Source organism: Rhodnius prolixus, unplaced genomic scaffold (genome assembly GCF_049639745.1).
Source record: "Rhodnius prolixus isolate KJV_2025 unplaced genomic scaffold, Rpr scaffold_4, whole genome shotgun sequence".
In the NCBI taxonomy this organism is placed as follows: domain Eukaryota; kingdom Metazoa; phylum Arthropoda; class Insecta; order Hemiptera; family Reduviidae; genus Rhodnius; species Rhodnius prolixus.
In genome coordinates, this window is record NW_027411614.1 from 12,492,510 (window position 1) to 12,514,326 (window position 21,817).

General features: G+C 32.9%; 2 protein-coding genes across 3 annotated transcripts in view; both read right to left on the bottom strand.

Moving 5' to 3' along the window:
* LOC141455556 (E3 ubiquitin-protein ligase MIB1-like) overlaps positions 1 to 21,817 on the bottom strand; it is a 174,559-nt gene that overhangs the window by 13,206 nt on the left and 139,536 nt on the right. Inside the window, exon 1 of one of the 2 annotated variants that reach the window (XM_074130683.1) lies at positions 18,954 to 19,166. The exons of the other annotated variant lie outside the window; for it this stretch is intronic. The gene's annotated coding sequence lies outside the window, so the exon portion shown is untranslated. Of the gene's footprint in view, positions 1 to 18,953; positions 19,167 to 21,817 lie in introns of those variants that run through there. 2 annotated transcript variants of the gene reach the window in all.
* On the bottom strand, positions 17,916 to 18,683 carry LOC141455540 (uncharacterized). The gene has a single exon (XM_074130657.1). It carries the CDS (start codon positions 18,681 to 18,683, stop codon positions 17,916 to 17,918), a length of 768 nt encoding a protein of 255 aa, XP_073986758.1.

The following is a 21,817-nucleotide window of genomic DNA, read 5'->3' on the forward strand; positions in this document are numbered from 1 at the left end:
TTGTGCCCCGTATATATAATTTTTTTTTTTTTTATCATTACCTAGTAATAATTTTTTCTGATGAAATATTTCCTTTTAATGCTTCAGGATCCAGTTCTTAAAACTTCTCATGAAAATTGTACTCAAAAACTGTACGTCTTATGTGAAAAGATTAGATTAGATTAGGGCGGCCTCAAGGCCTACGCCACTGCGACCTCTTTGGATCTATTGTGGCTCCCCAACTTTAGAGCTCGCCCTCCAGACCTATCCTTTTAATCAGACTCTTAATTCTGGAGAGCGACTCTTGGGTAAAGCTCACAGATCTTGGTTTTTCCTCCCTAAGAAGTAACATCCTTAGCCAGACAAGCCCCTCACACTGACACAACACGTGCAGTGCCGTTTCCTCCTCTTCCTGAAAGAGGCTATCATCTGCCAGGCCCATGCGATGCATGTGCTTTTCTGAGCCTGCAGTGGCCGGTTAATAGATCTACAACTATCCTTACAACTCCAAGGCCTTGACGGATTAAGTCTGCAGTCAGCCTCGGCGAATAGCCTCTAATGAACTCCTTCTCCTGTCTCTGCCCAGTGGTGGCAAGTCACCATTCCTGAGACCTACTCTGCACCCATAAGTTAATGGCCGCAGACTTAACACACCCTTATGTTTATAAGAAATGGTGTTACCCTATTCGACTACCAAAACAGTTTGGTAACTAAAGTCAGTCTATTCAATTTAATATGTTGCCGGTATATTTCGGTAGAATTTTATTTTATTGGTTTTTAGAAAATCAAGAAGCTTTTGATCAGATTCAGCATGTAAGATTATTTAAGATATTAGAGTAAACGTTACAGATACATCAATTCTGGAAGCAAATATGCGTTTGGGCAACGCTTGAGCCAATAAGTTCGCATCTTGCGAGCACTGAGAAAGAAATACATACTGTTGCCATTGTTTTCTAATTAACAAATGTGCTGAAATGAATTAATCCTAAAAAACAGTAATAATTAAAGACGAAAATAATGTCAACTTCAGTGTTTAATATATTTTATAGTTCTAAGCTTTCTTTTTAATGGCTCTTGCGTAGAAGGCTTACAATCACATAATGATCAATTAGACTAATTGACATTGCTTATTAAACTCATAATGAAAAAAATAAAAACAATAATGAGCAACAATCTGTAAGACAACCTCAGGTGCTATGTAAATTTAAGGAACAATTACTTCGATATTTGAAGCACACTGTAATGCTCTGACAATGGTAAACCTACTGTTTGGTTCGATAGACTCACTTTACTTCTTAAACACCATAATATGAGAAGGTAACTTGATAACACATGAGATTAATACAAATATTAGTACAATGCTTGTAAATATGCACATGTATATTTACCAAAGCAGGTGAAACTATGACTGACACGATGCATTGCATGTAAGTAGATACACTGTTCATTTAATTTCTTGACATTTCACGCATTTCATTTTTTTCGATCCTTTGTGTTTACACATTAATTACAGCTAAAGATTGAAAGATGAAGCTTTACTGCTAGTTTTAAATCTATTTCGATGGATATCTAAATCCTAGGTATAGGATTTAGTCTATGATTTTATTTTTTATTCTAGGTTTCCCAGTGTTTTTAGATACTAGTTACTCCAAAGAGAAGCTATTACATAAACGTGGAGACTTCTCTTTGACAAAAACAAAATCATAGTACGGGGTTTGCATTTTTCGTTGTTCGTTAGTAAATATAATAAATTTAAATAAAATAAAATAGAAAATTTGTTGGAATTTCTCAACCAGCAGATATAGTCACACTGCTCATTGCTCATTTCTCTTGACTAAATCAACAAAGCCTTTAAAGAACGTTTTATAAAAAATAAATAATACAGAAGGTTAATCTAATCATTTCTGGTAGATTGTAAAGAGAGTACAGTTAAGGCAGCCAGTTCTGCCATAGTCATTTATCAAAATGGCAACAAAGACAAAATAAAAATGATTACTCAGTGATTTAAATTGTTTTAATGAATTATTTGAGACATAATTTCAAAGATTTTTGCAATCAGTTAGTTATAAGGAGAGCTGACTGTAGATGAATTTACTTTTATGAGGCACCTTACTATTTTTAGATTGTGATTAATAGAATTTGTTTTAATCAAAGAGGCGGTGTTTCAATTTATCTAATGGAATCTCCTCTTTGCATTATTTTAAAAAATTACAAGTTCTCAGGTATTTGAAACATACAGCAAAATTCAAAATAAATTATTCTATGTTGGTCGCTAGCCGTTTATATGTAAGTATAGGTGTATGAAGAGGGAAAGGCGAGCTGTACATGCAGAAATGTTACACCACATGTAGTATGTTTGCCTATAGTCTTGACAATGAAAGTTCTTTTTTTTCTTTTTTTGCAGCAATATGAAAAGTTTTTCAATATCGTCTAACTTACAGCGAGGACTTCATTCTTTCCTCTTGACACATGCCACTTTTCTATATCAAAAAACTAATTTTCCAAGCTAAATCTTCCCTTTAGCATTGTTATTTTATACAATGTTTTCCCACATAGAAAGAAAAAAATACCTTACCATTAAATACTAAATAAAATAATCAATACTTAAGTCTCAACTTCACATGGGGATCATGACTGTTGGAAGTAGACATAAAATTTGGCTAGTTTTCCATACAATCACAGAACTCAGACCAACTGTGCTATGCTTAGAAATATTTTATGTTATCAAATTTTGATCTTTAAAATATCTAAGGTGGATAATAAAGGAAGTGGCTGTAAGCCAAGAACTGTTGTGGCTTCCAAAAGTCATACTGTTTGTACATAAATAAAGGCGTTTCTAAAGTGTTAAATAAGTAAATAGATACTTCTTTATTCATACAGCATTAATGGTACAATATTACGTCATAACCATAACTCAATTTTTAATGTATTCTATAGAATAGTTATAGTTTGGCCAATATTTTATTAAGTACAATGGAGCAAAATTTGTTTAAGATCGGCCTAAATGGAGCAAATATTTAGGCAATCAATTATAGATTTTTGCAGCCATTTACGTGTGGCTTCTTTCAATTTTTGTTGGTTTGCCATTTTGTCTGAATTTCCAGTCACTGAGGATTTTCATAAACAAAAACCGTAAAACCTGATTGCAGTCAAAGTTACGCGACAATTTGTACTTCTTTTTTTTTATCATCCTGCATAGCCCTAGCTATATTATGCGAGGCCCGTGTAAATATTGTTCGGATAGCTAGGATATACATGGGATACCCTCCTAGGATAAGGCCAAGATCCCGTTAGATGTGTCTACTTCCCCTAAAGCAGAAATACGTTGGATAGTTGGAAGACGATATTAAGTATATCTTACATTCTCACAAATAATGAAAATTAGTTCCAAAAATCTCTACTTTCTTTTGTAGAAAACGTAGCAAACACAAAAGAACCAAAAACGGTTTGTTTATCCCCGAAATTTACTGTTGAAAGTGAAGCTGTAATTGTTCGAATAGTTACTAACACTCTGGAATTCGTAGTCTTGCTTAACAAGAATCTGTTTCGTTACAAAATATCCCATTTTGCTTCGACTAGTTAGCTTACAAGTTAAGTTAAATTTATATATCATTGAGCTCTAGATTTAACAGCATTTTATTTAAAGTAACCTTCTGTATTTCAAGTACTAATGGAATTTTGTATTGATTGTAGTACTTGACTTTACCATTTTTCTAGATGAATAAAGGTCTTTTTATTTTTTTAATGTTAATTTTCATAACTGAAAAGTAGGTAAAGTAATCGTCTATTTTTTTAGGCGAGTCTTAAGGTCCAAATACTAATTAGGCTTCCTAATTTAATATTAATTAATAAAAGGAGTTCAGGGAAGGGATTAGGCCAGTGGTCAGCGCAGATCAAGGGTTAGAATTCAGTTGCTGTCCCTTAGATTTTTTCTACTTAATACCTTCCGTTAATGGACAGTGTTGTCTGTAATGAGAGAACGGACACTAGCCATGCATTGAAAAAAAGCTCCGGACCACAGATGTTGACCCATTTTAAATTACTGGATAGTTCCAGTATTTCGGGAAACATTTATTAACAAATGATACAAACGTTTTCAGATAAGATTAGAGATCTTAAGGTCTTTGGCCCGTCCCAATGTAAAAAAACAAATGAAAATTAGTCGACTGGAAAGAGAATGAATTTAATATTAATTAATAAAAGGAGTTCACTGCAAATTTCCAATCTCGGATTTTTAGCTGGTGCTAAAATTGAAGGGCTTGAACGAGTCACAAATTGGTACAGTTTTTTTTGGTTACTCTATGCCAAATACTGCAATTGTTAACTATTAAATTTTTATTGAACTTAAGAGTTTGAACTAATTTATTTTAATAATAAAATTTATTAGATTTAAAGCAATCTTTTTTTAAAATATTCTGTTAAACTGATCATTAGTTATTTTACAGTATGGTTATTTTGGGATAGAGCACTGTCGAGTACTAAACTAATGTACAAGTCGAATTTTTCCAACAATACACTTTAACAAAATCAACAAACAAAAGAAATCAATAAATGTCTTAACTGGAACCCTTGCTTCCAAACTGATATGCTTACACTATCTAGCGGACTAATTTGTTACTTCTACTCAATTTCTTTTCTCATAGAGTTCAAGTTATAAACTTTCTTATCATTAAAATGATACGAAATTGTTCCGCAGTTTTTTTTTTGGATTACAAATTCAAGAATGGAAAACATATAAACTAGACTTTTTGGAAATATCTAGACTTAAAGGGACTGAAAGCAAATTTTATTCATTCTGTGATTCTCTTCTCATACTGATAAAAATCAAACACTAAAGGAACAAACTTTTAATTTATTAAAGATATTAAAAAAATTTAATAACAGCAAAATGAAGAGGCAGAACTTTATATTGACCGTGAAGAATCCTAAGATTCTGGGACACATTGCTTTAAGACTCGAGGAATCTCAGTTCCTCGCCTATTGTTTTTTGTATCCAAATAATAACAACTTCCAGAAACCAATTTGGCTAATATTTTCATCCTTTCTTTGCATTAAACATTTTCACTAAAGTTGATTCTTATTCTTCACTGCTCCATTTTTATTTAGAATAGATTATAAGGATATTACAAATGAATAGAAATAGCGCGCATCAATCTGCATGTAATATAAGGAATATGATATGATATAGCGTCAAACTTGGAGATGATTTTAAAGAGAGAGAGCCCCAGGCTGGTTGTCTATTTCTGACCAGTACCAGTGCGGCTATATCCTTATTTAGTTCTGGACCTCTCGCCCCTCCACGTGTCTATCTATAGACAACCCCCGTACTGATTTTCACAGGCGGCACTCTACTCCCGTTTGGCGGCATTCATCACATCCACAGCTACCAGCTCTCTTACTAATAACCTATACCTTTCCTTTACTTAAGGTCAATGCCTTCTTAAATGTAACAACCCTTCACTAGACCCCCTTTACCATCTATTTTATTCTTTTTTATTTGTCTAAATTAGTTTTTATTTTTAAGTGTTTTTTTTGTCCCGTCTAGGATCTTCTTTTAGTTTATTTAAAGACAGACAATGGATGTTTTCATTAAAAATACGCTCAACTTTTACTAGTAATGGATATTCTTTAATAAATCAGCTTCTTCATCACAATGATTCTCCAGGCTTGTGAACTTGATTCACTTGATTCTTTTTTAAAATTTATATTTAGATGATAAGCCTGCGATTTCAGTTTTCTCATGCTTTAGTACAGACAGTAGAGACCAACAGACAGTAAAAACCAAATTCTACAAACCCGAGCACTTCGCTAGCAGAAAGGGACAAGTTTTTCAATATGTTCTTAAAGCTTTCCTACATTCTTGGTAATAATTCTGGCATTGCATCCCGTCATACTCTGTCCATCCAATTCAATAAATTTCTTGTTTTAAGGCGTATCAATACCTGAGCGCACAGGAGCCTTTTCAAGGCAGGATAAATGGAATCAGGACACACTGTCCATTAGAAGTAATGGTAGCCATGCTGTAAGACTGTAGGATTACTTGAAGTATTTGAGACCAGCCATGTAGCTAGCAGTCAAGGGAGGATCATTTATTCAAATAATTAGAATCATTAACCAAATATTCAGGAAAATAACTTTAAAATCAATTTTAAAAACAACTAATTTAATGACTAGAATAATACGTGCAGGTTAAGAACGAGATGAACAATTATAAACTCTAGACAAACTGGCAGCGAAACAACAACTACGTTGTCTCTTTCTGCTGGCGAAGACTCGGGTGTTATATAAGTTTTTTCTTTGTCTTCTTTTTGTGGTTTTCCATCTAAAAAAAAAACCCTAAGGTTATTATTATTATTATTATTTAAGGCGCGTCAGCATCTGAGGTTGTTAATCCTTTTGTCTTTTGACATAATTGTCACCTAATCCTAACCCTAAAAAACAAACTATAATCTTAACAAAGTCCGTTTTACTTAATTTTTTTAAAATTCATTTTCAATCTTGAATTCCTCTTTAGAATTCACAGCTTTACTTCTGATAACGGTTCTAGTACAATGTACTTAGCCAACAGCAATGCACTTCTTCAAATGGTATAGTACTTTTCAAAAATATCTGCCTGAACTCTTTAAGTACGGGCACAGTGCGTGGAAGTAAACATTATTTTAGTCAGTATTATGAATTTAAAGATGCATTTGAACTAATATTTTGCAGCTAACGTTAAAATTTAAATTCTTTCTTAATCGGGTATGTCTAACAGTCAATTACTGTCTTTATCCCAGAGGGACTCCTAGAAAGAGAAATGGTAACCAGCATAACTCGAACCCAGTATTAACACGTTCCGCCTCCAGTGGACTAACCCTTCCATCCTTCATGCAACTGTACTAATTTAATCGACTAATTTTTCGAACACCTTACTTTTATTGGCCATATTTAGTTCTACTTTCCTAAATATAAAAGTAAGCTAATTTTGTGTCAAGAATTTTGCGTAACTTTTGTTTTTTCCACTTTATTTTTATATTTACAAGTGCAACAATTGTTGCATCAAGTAAATTTGATCTTATTGGTTCAGTTCACTTGTAATGTCATAGTTGGAGCAATCACCCACTGGTGAAACTCTTTCACAATGATTTAATCACAATAGATCTCTACGCCATTTTCGCTTCAAGCGACGAAGAGGATTGTCGGGAAGGATTGAGGAGAGGAGAGTTGTTGGAAAGAGGATTAGGATGGAGAGCTAGGAGGCTGTGAAATTTGCGGTATCGAGACTTTATTAGATCGGTGACAAAAGGGATGTGAAGGTCGGTGTGTATGGTAAGGTTAGAGATGTAGTATGGAGCATTCAGGATTTTCCGTAGGATTTTAGACTGTAGTGTCTGCAGGCGTTTGGAGTTAGAGGGTTTGGTTGAGCCCCACACTTCTGCACCGTATGTCCATATGAGCGTAACGTTTTAAACTATAAATTTGGCTTGATGAATTTTTACACGGTTAACTTTAAATTTGACTCAGTATTTTCTCTAAAATGTTGAAGAGCGAACGAAGCACATTAAACTTTGGACATAACTGTCCATGCAGGGCGAAAGTTCTCGCCAAATATTTTTATTTTAACAAATCATCAATACATGAATACATTAATTAATATCCAAAATAAAAGGCTGGTTAGTATGACCTCTTTAATAATAATTATTTCTATAACAATAAATAAAATATCTTTTTATATTATTGCAAACTAACTACTTGGGCAGTAAATGTTTGTAGTTTTTAAAATTTTCTTCTCTTTTTAATAAACGTTCTTGACAACAAATTTGGCATCTAGTACACTAGTAAAAGTAATACTTTACATTAATAATAACATTTTTTTTCTCTTCAAAGATGTAAGTAAAAAAAATATTTCCAACAGTGTGACGTGGAAATGCACAGCGTTGCTGGCAGTCCGATAGCTTCCATGCAGGGAGAGGCAGGTGATACAGTAAGAAATACTGGCTGTAATAATTTTTACAGGTTGACTTATATTGCTAGGTACAGTAGAGTGGTTGCGAGCTTTAAGCTTTATAAATTGTTAAGGCACAAATTTAACATTATTAGAAAAATATCTTAATATATTTAATGTACTTAATGTGACAACCTTTCGTTAAAACTGATGTAAATTTTAAAGTTTCTCTGAAAAGTAATAGCTTCAATGAATCTCTGGATTTATTTAAATAAATTGGATTTTTTTTTGTATTTAAATTAAAATATGTTTTATCACAAAATTGGGCTTTTTGTCACAAATAATTACCAACTTTTATCAGTAAAGCGATGCTTCTGTCAACCGATTTCCTTCAGTTTTGAATTACACATACACAGAATTAAAAACACGAGAAAATAACGTAGGTCAACATCTATGTTGAGCAATAAATACAGCCTGTTAGGAAAAACGTAAATGGGTATTAATTGCCGAAAAGCAAGAAGTTTGAGAACCGAACGTTGTTCGGTCTCTACCGGCTGCTGCAGGAAGATTTCTGAAACCTTGGAAATACAAAATTGAAGATCTAAGCCTCTGACAAATGAAGTTAAGAACGCTGAGAATTTATCTTAGTTAAAATTAGGGAAAGATTTAATGAATGAATGAAAGTTTTCTTAGACTATCTGGCTCGAATGGGCCAAAACAGATCCAATTATCTTCAGGGCCATATTCTGTTATCGATTATGATAAAAATGATAGATGATTGATAAGAATAAGAATTTGAAGTGAACTAAGCAGTTAATCTTTCTGCTAGATATCATGACCGCTTATCGTGGAGCGAAATGTACAAATCGATATGATTATGAATCCCCTTATACTAGAGACAGTTGAATGTTCATCGAAACCTCGATGAGAGCTTAAGACACATTTTATTGTCCAACTTAAAACAGTTATGCTGATGGCATATATTGTATTTAATCAGGAAAGATCTGGACTTCATATTGCACGGAAGTTTTAGGTAAAGAACAATTTTTTTAGTACAAAAACTTGAAGAAATTTTTCCGTGGATAACTCTTTTTTTCCATTTGAGGCGGCAGGGAAAGTTCACACAATCGAGATTAGCACTTCGGAGGGTTTCAGAAAGTACCAAGTGCTTCTGGTGTCAACGAGTAAAACGCTTCAAACTCAAAGATGAAAATGAGAGAGTATAAAAAGCAATTTTCGAATTCATGGACATCAAAACTTGGTAAAATGAATTAGGTATCGTTTCTAAATGAAAGACTCAAGATCTCATAAACGATTTTTGCTGTAAAGGCTAGCCCTTTAAATTTATTTATCCCAGAAAACCTCTCTCCCTTAATAATGATGCCCCGCAAAACATCTGAAGAGATATACAGAGAGAGAATCCTTAAAAGAATTCAGTTTTTAATTCAGAAATAGCGTCTTATCCTATGTAACAGAATATAAAATAATAGCAGGTGAGACCAACGAATTTATTTTGCAAGTTACACTGCAGACTTATGTAAATTATGCAATTAAAGGTCAAGATAGTTATACATATATATAGCAGGCCGGAAGTATGGTTTATGATTGTTACGAGGTGATCGACCACTTTGTCTCAACTGTTTTAATATTATCCACAATTTTAGTTGAACATAATAAGAAATCATTCCAATTCGTTAAAAATAAGATATTTTTGTTCTACATAAAATAGTTAAAATAGTAGTTTTTTAATTTTGAGTTGCAACTAACATACTATTGCAATAAGTGAACAAAAGGTAAAAAGAAATACCTAAATCGAGAGTTAAATAATTGATATTTTCCGCAATCACATTAAATTATGATTTTCCTAGTTGGAAGGAATGTTTTGCAGGTATGTATACTTTAAAAATGTATGAATCGTCTAATACTCGTTCAATTGAACTGAAATAAGCACCACTTTAAAATCAACACATCATTGACAACTAGGAAAAAAAGGCGATTTATCCAACAACTATAAGAATTGGAATTCGACTGACAGCAATGTAATATCTCATATCGGCCAATCACAATGCATTATACATTTATAAACAATTCTAACGAAAAATGAAATTTACATTTTCTTTTTTATGAAATAAACATTTTTTTTTTTCTATAATTCATCCTCCTCATAAGTTCTGAAGGTTTATACAACAGCAGATTTAACTTTAACTAAAAAATAAAGCATTCTACAACTTTGCAATTTGAATAAAGAATTTGGCGTGGGTTCGAATACTGAGTTAATTTTAATCATGAAAACGTAACTAGAGGGTTTTAAAACATCGTTGCTAAAAAAATAGCGAAATTATGTGCTGAGTGATAAACACTTTCTTCATGAAAATTTCGACCTCAGTATCTGAGAAGTCGAAAAGAAAAATAGAAGTAATTTGCAATTTCAAGCGAAGTTTACGATTACCAATAAATCTTCATTTTATTTGAATTAAAGATACAAGTATACCCAAATGAAAGAATTAAGCTAAGTATTATTAAATAATAATATAAAAACTATGACTTTAAAACTGTTCAGCTACTTTTCGCGAATTCTGCATGAGCTAGATGATATCTAATAAAAAATTAACCCAACTTAGCTAAATCGCAAATATTTTTAGACCAGCAAGATAACTTTTGACAACGTAAATAACAAAACTTCATTACTTGAAGTCATCGAGTGTACATTACACTCTGCAGTCCAGATTTCTGGACCAATGGAGGACTTTTTTCGAGAGACCTCCTATACTCAGGTCATATATTCAGAGTGTATTGAATCCAATTATCAGGAAACAAAGATGGCTAACAACAGTCAATCTCAATGTATACTTGGACTCTAAAACAAACTTCGTTAAAAATACACAAAATTGGTTTATATTCGTACATTTTTTGTTAACTTTTTAAAATTAACTGTTTTCTACTTCCCAATATTTACCTTTATATTTTCCATCATTTCTCAGTAATTACATCGTATAAAATGAAGAGAGCTACAATATACTGACATTAGGACAAACAGTTAAAACAATATGTAGTCAAATTTATTTTTTAAATAAAAGTAAAACTTTGAAAACATTTTAACAAAATTCATCAGAGCATTCGTATTTACATTCCATATATAAGGGATGGAATTATTGTATAAATAAAATACAGAGAATATGTATTCGATAATATTTGATTTACCAAAATGATCGTATGAAAAACACGGAAATGAGAATTTAGTGGCTGGAAAGGGCTGGTAAACAGGAAAGCAATGTGGGAATGTATTCGACAGGATTTTATATGTAGGTGGAAACGGAAAGAGTTGGTAGAGAAGATAAGGAATGGAGAACGGGGGTAGCGGCAGAGTTGAGAACGGTATTTATTTGGTTGGGAGCCGGTGATATAAACTATTCGTAGCATTTGGAAATGACGCTCTAGTGAACATTATGAGCCTAACAGAATGTTTTGCAGATTTACAATATTCACTACTTCTGTTTGTGAATAATAAATTAATCATTTTTCTGTTAAAAACGCTAAAGAATATTAGAACGTAAACATATTCATAAATATATGCATGAATATTAGGCGTAAGATTAATAGTTTAAACATTATTTTTCCTCTATCTATGCTTTGCGCAGAGGCCGGTGCTATCCAGCACGAGCACTTTGTAGCACTTACGTAGTAGTTGGAGTTAGCGATAATCTATTGTAAATAAATAAATGCACAGACGATTTTACATTCCCATTTCTGACATAACCCTAAAATTTTTTTTTTTTTTTTATGAATCTCAGCGCGCCTCAGGCTTAAACAAAATTTAGGCATCTTTGACAGCTCTGTACAGACTTAATTTCAGGGGAACCGCTGGTTAGGGCAAAACAAAACCTTGCACAAACGGCACTAAAATAGTAGAATAAACGTCATATACTATTTAACTTCTTGCGCAATTAATTAATCTGCAAAAATGTGTGTCCATCCCACTGGGGGAAAAAAAGAGCAAAATATGCTTTCAATATAGCATTGACTACTTGTAACGGTGTAACATTTTGTCCCATAACTTCAAGCTTTGATTTCTCTATATCGGAAATCCTCGAGAAATGCCATACTTTATTATTATTTGGTTCATTTTTCCACACCCAAACAGATCCATCTTCTTCGACTGAATTTTGTTTTTCCGAAATGAACCAACAATATCGCTAGATTCACTACCTAGTCTCCTCAACCTCGCTTGTCATTGCTCGCTTTCTTTTTGAGAGTGGTCAAATAATATCCACTACCTTCACTATCATTATCCACTTTAGGGATCTGAATAACGGATAATACTTACTAAAAATAACAATGAAACTATAGTTTATACTGACCAGGTTTTAATTTATTTTACCTTTATAAATCTAATATGTTAGACTAAATAAAAAAGGCAGTTCTGTGTAATTGCACTAATTTCACATTTGAATAACGGTGTTTAGTTATAATATCATTTACAAAATAAATTGCTAAGACTGTGACAGTTGTTATGAAGGCCAGACAAGTCCATTATCTTAAGGCAAGGTTGTACCAGCATTAATATGATTGTAAGACGAAAAAAGATGACAATTCCATCGCTCTACTTAGACACCACATTGAAAACAAACACAATTTTGACTTCCAGAATGTGACAGTACTCGATAGGGAAAAGAACCAGTACAAACGTAATTTTCTAGAAATGTGCCACACAGTGAAACAGAACAACACAGTAAGCTTTAGAAGAGACACATCGAATTTAGCCAATTGCTACAATTTTATCATTAAAAAAATAAATAGATATCCAAATTCTGTACATAATTATTGCTGTGTTTTACATTTACTTCTAATCATTTGGTTCTTATGGTATTTAGCTCATAAGGGGTTTTGGTTTTTCCTGTTTGTTTTTTGGATTAAAAGAAATTTCCCAATATCTATTTTATTTACTCTTTTGTCAAAATTGAACATTATAATTAGTCTATTGTACCTGTCCCATCTCTTTATTGTTATTACCAAAATTCCCTTGTAAGTCCCGCTATATCTGTATACCTGTTCTCCAGTTCTGGCTCTTAGTTTCTATAACTCAACCAACCTGCATAGCCACGTAAGTTTTCAATAATTATAAAGAATTTATTGTATTTTATTATTATATTACTGTTTTTTTACTGCTTCTATGTTACTGATTCTCTAAATTGTTTATATTTTTGTATTTGTAATATCCAGGCCCTGACGAAGACAATATATTGGTAGAAACGTTGGCAAAAAGACGAGTTGTTTTTTATTTGACCGATTCCTCACCAATCTTGAGTCCTTAGTTCAATAATTTACGGTCACGAAGCCTATATATTCATGTTAAGTACAGTATTACCAACACGAAAAATTTAGTAGATGTACGATGCACGTTATTTTCAGTATAGGAAAAAATGATCAAAGACGTACATTGTACGCCAAAATAGCGCAAGAGGTTAAGAATATTATATTTTTCATTCAAAGAATAACTTTAGTTTGCATGCATTAAGTACTACGAAGCAAAAAGATTACTGTTAGTTACGCATTACGATGTAAGCTATGTTTCATTCATAGTTGCGTTTTTTTGTGGGTAAAAAAAAAACAAGCAAAAACAAAAGCAAAAACTAAAAATCAATAAAAACACAATGATAAGAAGTAAGGAGGAGAATGGAGCTATAAGTAGGAGTTAAGACAACATGTTACATGTGCAGAACATCTGTACTCTCCTCCTGACTGCCCCCCTGGCCTAGCGCACTTGTCTCCACAATTTCCATTCTTTACCGCACATTCTACAACCTCACATTTCATATACTATGTATATAAAATATCATGAGAATATCAATTGTCTTATGTGAATACGAAAACTGTGAACATTTACACATGCATGCAGATGTTTAAGGACAACTGTAGAAAATGGTAGCAGAAAATAAAATAGTATTCTAAAATGTTCGCTTATAAAACAACCAAAGAAGGAAATAACGAAACGTGCTCGTTGGCGTAGGGTATCATGTATTCACCTGGCCATGGACCGGTGGCATCTTCGTCTGAATATCGCACACAAGTTCGTTAATCTATTCCATATTCAAATATCTTTTCCACATACACCCATTTAGAAGCTCTAATTAACTTATTGTGATTGATAAATGAGTTGCGCATTATGAAAATGAGTGACAACCGATTACCTAAACATGCACTGTGTAGAATGAGGAGTTCAAGTCAACAAGCGGATATCAAAGTTGAGGGGAATTGGTTCTCCTAATTGCAGCAATGGCATAGTGTTATTAGCTGTAATCTGACTCCGTTCATTGTGATAGCGGTAAGTGCCTAAAGCAGAGGGTACCAGATTTGATTGGAAAATGGACTAATCATGTTCTTTGGCTCGATGTCGTTAGGGCTGTTCATTCTGGCTATAGTCGCTTATATAGAGATTCAAGTTATTATTTATACAGTCTTTATTTATTAAAATAAAAATAAAAATAAAATACATTCCTGGGTGTACAAAATAATTATAAAGACATCTGCCATGGTCAATGACCGTCGGCGGAGTGGTTAATACAATTTTCTTTTCTTTTTTTTTCTTTTTATTATTAATTCTTATTATTATTATTATTATTATTAAAGAAACCAGAAAGTTAAAAAAATTTAGGTAAATAAAAGTTTTCAAAAAATCATTTGCGAATAATTAATAATAACCTTTTTCAGAAAGTAATGGATTACCCTATAAATCTAACATTTATTTCTATTATGCAATTTAACCAATACTAGAACCGTATATACTTATTGCTTTACAATATTGTGCTAACCGAGGCCAATCAGAACCATTTAATATTTCTAATATTTCCACATTTGTTATAGAAATATTCCTAAAATATTTTAGTCTGACCTCACTCAGTCTAGAACAAACTACCAATATATGGTACATTCGATCAAGCATTAGGTCATTACATAAGAGACAAACTTCTTCGGTATTATCATGGTGGTATGGCGGAGAACTACCTAAATACAATAAACCAGCTCGAGCCTTAATTATCCACCTGACTTGCTCCAATGATAAACTACAATTGAAGTAATGTTTGTTACCTAAGCTAAAATTAAGCTCTTTATAAATGTTATAGGAATCGAGTTCCAAAGCTTTCTGCATAAATTCCTCTTTAAATTGTAGTTGGACACATTTGACTAATTTATTAAAAATATTGTTCCATGAGGTTATATTGTTAGTATTACATTCAAAGTTTATATGACATTTTTTTAAAAGGTTGATGATTTCTAGAAACCAAAAAAGCTTCTTAGAAACAATTTGGGTCGCAACTACTTTTGGTAACCTGTTGTCACTCATAGCAAAAACTTTAACAATGTATTTTAATTGTAATTTGAGGGTGTGAGTATAAATTGGAAGGTAACCAGTTTCACAATAAATAAAGGCAGATGGGACAAATAATGGCAGTTTAAACACTTTTTTAATAAAGAAACGGTATAGCTTTTCTAGATCTTCATATTGGTCTCCTCCCCAAACCTGGGCCCCATAACAAGCCATAGAGCGACTTACACTGTTAAATAATTTTAGTTTCGAATAATACTTTATACTATTATTTTCTATAAGTCGACTCCATAACGTGTTCAGCCCTTGTTTAGCTTTAGACACATTACTTTTAATATGCTTTACAAATGACAATCTAGAAGTCAATGTCACGCCCAAGTACTTGTACTCATTTACCGTTTCTACAACTTCATTATGGCAGAACCATTTCTCTCGTTTTGCAGGCCTTCCTCCATTCCTAAAAACAATAATCTTAGATTTCTTCATGTTTATTTTCAAGTTCCATAACTGCGTGTAGTTACAAAGAGAGTTAATCATTCTTTGCAGTGTTTGGGGCTCGGAGGCAAGAAGCACTATATCGTCAGCAAATGCTAACAACTTTACTCTTTTGGAGCCAACAAGCACACCACCCCCGTCCAGACACTCCTCAATATCATTGATGAATAAAGAGAAAAGGAGGGGGCTAAGCACACAACCCTGTTTAACTCCCATTTCCATATTGAACTCAGAGCCTCTTCCCTCCGGACCCCAAACGCAGCCTACCGTATCTGAGAGAAGTGCCTCAACACTTCGGATAACCTTTGTGGACAGACCCAAACTATTAAGTTTAAAAAATAAAGCATATCGGTCAACAGAATCAAAGGCAGCAGCGAAATCAACAAAAAAGGCGTAGACTTTCTGCCTCTTAGCACTTAGCTTCAGCTTTACTAGGTTAACCAATGTGAAAATATTGTCAATAGTGGAGTAATTTTTCCGGAATCCTGCTTGAAACTCATTTAGAATACCGTTGTTAGCCCACTCTGTTAGCCTTTCTAGAATTAGACCAGCATATACTTTGCCAACAACATTATTAAAAGAAATTCCTCTGTAATTTGAAACCTCATTACAGTTTCCTTTTTTTAAAAGAGGAAAAACAACTGATTTTCTAAAGCTAGATGGAACTTTACCAAAATCAAATATTTCATTAAATACATCTAGTAATAATTTTAGAAAAGTGTGAGGTGCGTTTTTAAAATGTTCATATGGAACACCATCAAGGCCAGGCGTTTTTCCACATCGAGCCCTAGATAGTACCACTTCCAACTCTGACATAGTAAATGGCGCATCATATTTTGTATTTTGTATAAAAGGCGCAGCATACTGCATTCTACTCATACTCAAAGAGGGGTTATATAGATCTTGAAAATACTTAGTCCATTCATCCAATGATATACTATGAGATTTGTAATTCGTACCCTTAAGAGATCTCACCGCCTGCCAAAACTCTTTACTATTATAGCTATTATTTATCTGATTTAATATCTTATAATTAAACTGACTTTTCTTTAACTCACACAATTTTTTAAAGTCATAATTATACTTCAGATAGACCAGTTTATCGCTTAACTGATTAGACTTCCGATACTTTCTTAGACTCTGAAACGATAACTTCCGAGAGTTAAAACATTCTCTGTCAAACCATTTTTCACAATAATCATATTTCTGCTTTGGCTTAGGGTTAAAATTGGCAGCTAACATAATAAGATTTATAAGAAAGTTTATTTTAGAATCAGTGTTGTCCGTAATTAATATCATGGAATTTAGCATTTTATCTAATTTGTATTGGTATACATCCTTTAAGTTTTTCCCATGACGCCATATTAGTTTAGGTATAGGAATAGGAACACTTTTGGGCTCTTTTACGCTAATGTCACAAGTTATCTCTAAAGGCAGGTGATCTGAAAAAATTTGAGTTTTGATTTGAAAATTAGAAATATAATGAATAACATCTGCACTAATGCAGCAGTAATCAATGACTGACGAACCGTGGTTGCTAATGTAAGTAAGATCCCCCTCCAAATCACCTTTCACACGTCCATTCAAAATAATTAGACTAAAATCTTCTAATAACTCCAGTAAGGCTTTACCATTTTTATGAACAACGTTATCTTTAGATCTCCTATAAAAATTCTCCACTAATGACCTTGAGTTTAAACAATGTTTTGAAATTCGTTGCAGGCACCCAGTCCTGCTGTTAAAGTCTCCAACCAAACAAAATTTTAAATTACTATTACCATAAAGGATATCAGATAATTTTTTAAAATCTAATTCCCATGCAGTAGGGTTTAAATACACTGGAACAATATAAAAACAATCGCTACATATGTTTACACAAATCACATCTCTGCCCGACAATTTAACAAAGCTAGCACACTGAGAAATTGCACTGTTAACTTTTATACCATACAATGAACCACCAGAAGCTCTCCCCATTGCAGCTTTTCTAGATGCTGTTACCCACTTCAATACGAATCCCGGAAACAAGTTGGTGAATTTATTTATATCCTTCTCTTCAATATGAGTTTCGAAAATCATAAAAATATCAAATTTGACAACGTACGAAATGAAGTTCCTATTAGATAAAACCCTTTTCAATCCAGCTATATTGTAACTTAAAATATCCAGTCGACCAATCCGCTGCCGTAGTTGCTAAGAGTCTGACACTGAAGTTTTCCGATCTATACACTGCACACTTCTGGGGGTATGAGTATAATCAGACAGTTCAGAATTACTGTTCGGAATAATATTCTGGTCTGGTTCCAGTTTGTTCCGTTTAGTAGTATCTAGCTTGTTATCCTTATTCAGCAATAATTGATCTTTACTAGGAGGAGAGGCCGACATCATTCTTTTCCTATTTAAAAGAGGATCATAGCTATCTTTTACCACCAGTTTATTATATTTTATAACAGCAAATTTTCCCTCTCTTCGGGCCTGGACAAGCTTCGGTCGTAAGCTCTTGCGAGTTTCGATTACATCTTTTGGAAAATCATGCGAAATCGAAAAATTAGAGCCTTTCAACTTAAAAACATTTTGCATAATCATTAATTTAGAACGGAAAGCAGCCAGTCCTACGAGAATCGGACGATTCCTACTACCATCTCGTTTACCTAAACGTCTAACAAAGTCAATATCCGTTCTGCCAATATTTAACTCCAATTTATTAGCAAAAAAGTTGCAGACAAAACTTTCCAATTCCCAATAGTCCACCATTTCATCGACAGCTCCAAATATAACTACGTTCCTTTTTCTCAGTTCGCGATCGAGAGTATCCATTTTCGTTTCGACTATCTTAACTCTATTTTCCAAGACTTCAAAGTACTGCTTTAATTCATTTAAAGTTTTCGATCTACTCTCTTCCATGTCGGCTTTTAAATCCAAGCGTAGTTTTTTGAGTTGTTCAGCAATCTCACTTCCCATGTTGAGAAATTATAGCCTCAAAGCGAAAATAAAATTATTATTACTAATAACTATTCCCCGATAAAATAGAATAGCTCAGCTGTTTATAAGATTGAATAACCAGATATATAGTTTTGTTGAGATAAATTACTATTAATGTAGTATAGAGTCCAAGTAAACTATTACTCCAACAAACACAGTGACGTGGTGGTCGAGCCTCCGTTTGTTGACAGATCAGTTCTACTTGAAATGACGTTTATCTCCCGCTAATTAGTACGTCATAAAACCTACCTGGACAAGAATATTCCAAACTGGGCAGATTTTAATCAGTCAATTCTTTTTATTCGCTTATATTACCGATTCGGCTCGATAGATTTTTTCCAAATTTCACACAAATAACAAAAGCACATTAAATTTAAAGTCTGCAAATTTTCAGCACACAGAAACTCCTAAAACTTAGTAAACTGTTGAATTTAAACGGATACGAAGTGAACACGTTAAAAGAGCACTCCCCACTCGAGATTCAAGTTTATTGGGTCTTAATGTGGTATATATTTATTACACTTGCGCTTTAGACAAACTCAGGGTGGTGTGCCAAATTCGAGTATCGAGTTATAGGGCACTGAAAATCAGGTCTAGAAATGGTTATTACCACATAGACACCAGCTCGATCTGCACATTGTGCAATCTGAATAAAACTGAAATTCTGGAGCATTTTCTCTTTTGTCTGTCAGCTGTATTCTCTACTAAGAAGACACTATCTGGGAGAGTTCCTCCAAAAAGAGTCCCCTTCAATTGATATTCTCAAAATAAACTCATATGAACACCTAAATAAGATTTACCATTAGGTAATAGAATCTTTGAAGCTGAGATCATTTGGGATAAACGAATATCATTATTATTATCTTTTTTGTTTAGATAGGATTGTTTAATTTATTTTATTATATTTAATATTTATATTTACAATATACAAGTGATTATTTAAAATTATTGTACACTTCAGAACCCCTGTAATATGTAAATTTACCTTAAATACAGAAATTTATCTATCTATACAAGAGGACGATAGAAAAAAAAATAGCAATAATAATTAACTGAAAAGACAAGAAACTAACCAACGCTACAAACTTCTCGCCTGACTACTTGACAAACGTTCGAAACTTAATCTACATAACAAAAGACTCTTATATCTACTGTTACTGCGACCTATTTGGTCATACGGCATCGAAGTATGGGGATCGACTAAGCGGTTCCAACTCACTACGCCTCCAGACATTACAGACAAAAATACTTCGAAAACTTCTTAACGCTCCGTTCTATGTATCTAACCTCACTCACTATAATGACCTCAAAATCCCTTTCATTACAGATCTTGCTAACACTCGTTTCTTCAAATTTCATTTCTCTACAGCAGCTCATCCTAACCCTCTCATAGAACACCTATCTTCCTCCACATTGCCAGGTAATCCTCTAAGGAGATTGAAGAGAAGATGGCCTCGTGATCTTCTCTTATCGTGAGAGCAAACGCACGTTACTGGAGTGACACCACTGGGTGCCTTCTCCACTCATGATTTTCTTTTATTTTTTAATTATTTTTACCATATTTTGCTTGTTGCAACAACTGTTGCAGTAGTTAATTACAATAAAAGATTGAAAAAAAGAAATATATATATATATAATTATGTTTTAGTAAGTGCTCAAAGTGAAATATTTATTTGAGTGGAGGGGCTAGACAATAAGAGAGGTTTACACTATTTGGAAGAGAGGGGCTCAGGGAGAAACAGGCGTTAAGAAATATTATACAGGATGAGAGGCGAAGAAGCCCCGGAGTTCAGTTTACTGTTGAACAGAGTGGGGACATGTATGGCACCAATGTACAGCGCCGCTCGTTGCCAAGTTTGGCCATTACGCTACATTTCTTCTATAATCATCATCAACATCCTCATCATCATCTTTTTTACTCGTGAGTAAGAAGTGTTCAGTCCTGTAGAGAGCAATCACAGCGCCGACAACTACACATTTTACCCTTACAACACACATGTAGCTAGTGGTAGTACATAATTTTTTTTTTTGTTCCAAAAATACTATAGTTAGTTGCTTACACATACAAACACAGCAGATGCCAGCTGATGCTCATTTCATAGACACCCACCTCCTAATGAACTTACTATTTCAATAATATAAATTCTATAACCTCCTTGAATGTTTATACCCAACTTCATTAAATTATATTGATTATTTCAAATAATAAAATTGAGGGGATTATAATACTGTACAATATTTAGTACCTTATTAACGGTGAATAATATTGTTTATAATTTCTATTCCAAAATATTACTCGAGGAATCTCCCTATCGAAACAATAAAGAGGGAAATTTTCAGCAAACTTAATTAAATCTTCTGTTGGTTTTTAATTTTGCAAGTAATTATTCTTCATTATTATTATTTTTTTAACTTGAAGTTCAACAGCCAAAATTAAACAAATTTTATTCTGCCTACAGCTATCCTAATTTTCTCTTGTATATATTTTTTTTATTATTATTGAATATTTACAATATAATCAAAGTAACGACAGAAAAACAAATTTATTTTTTAAACAAGTTACTGGAGTTTAATAACCTCATTTTCAGTACTAAAAATGAAAAAACAACTATATTTAAATGCCCTCATAACACTTACACATTAATGTCTCTCAAATTTTAATAGACAAATTTATCTTATTTTCACAGCCCTTAATCAAAATTGGTGTTTTATTTTAAAGTATTTTCGATTTTAAGCAAGCTCCTTGATTGCAGCTTCTTATCTTCCTAGGACACATTCTTCACATTTAAAAAGATCAAAATAAACGGAGGTTTCAAGTGAAATTATTATAAGCACATAATTATTTGGGGAAAAACTTTGTATCCTGAATGATTTACAGTATTTAGAATTCCAAATTTTCATTTTCATGATACTTCTTCACATTTCAAGTGCAGCGCTTTTCTATTCACGAGCCCATCATCTGCTTTAATTCGATATTCACGACAAGTTATGGTAGAGTAGATATATTAACCAAAATTATTTGTTTACTTCATTTCAAAATTTTCAAACGCTTATCTTAGAACTAATTTGAACACAATCACTTCTCTACGTACAAAGCTACCTAATTTAATATG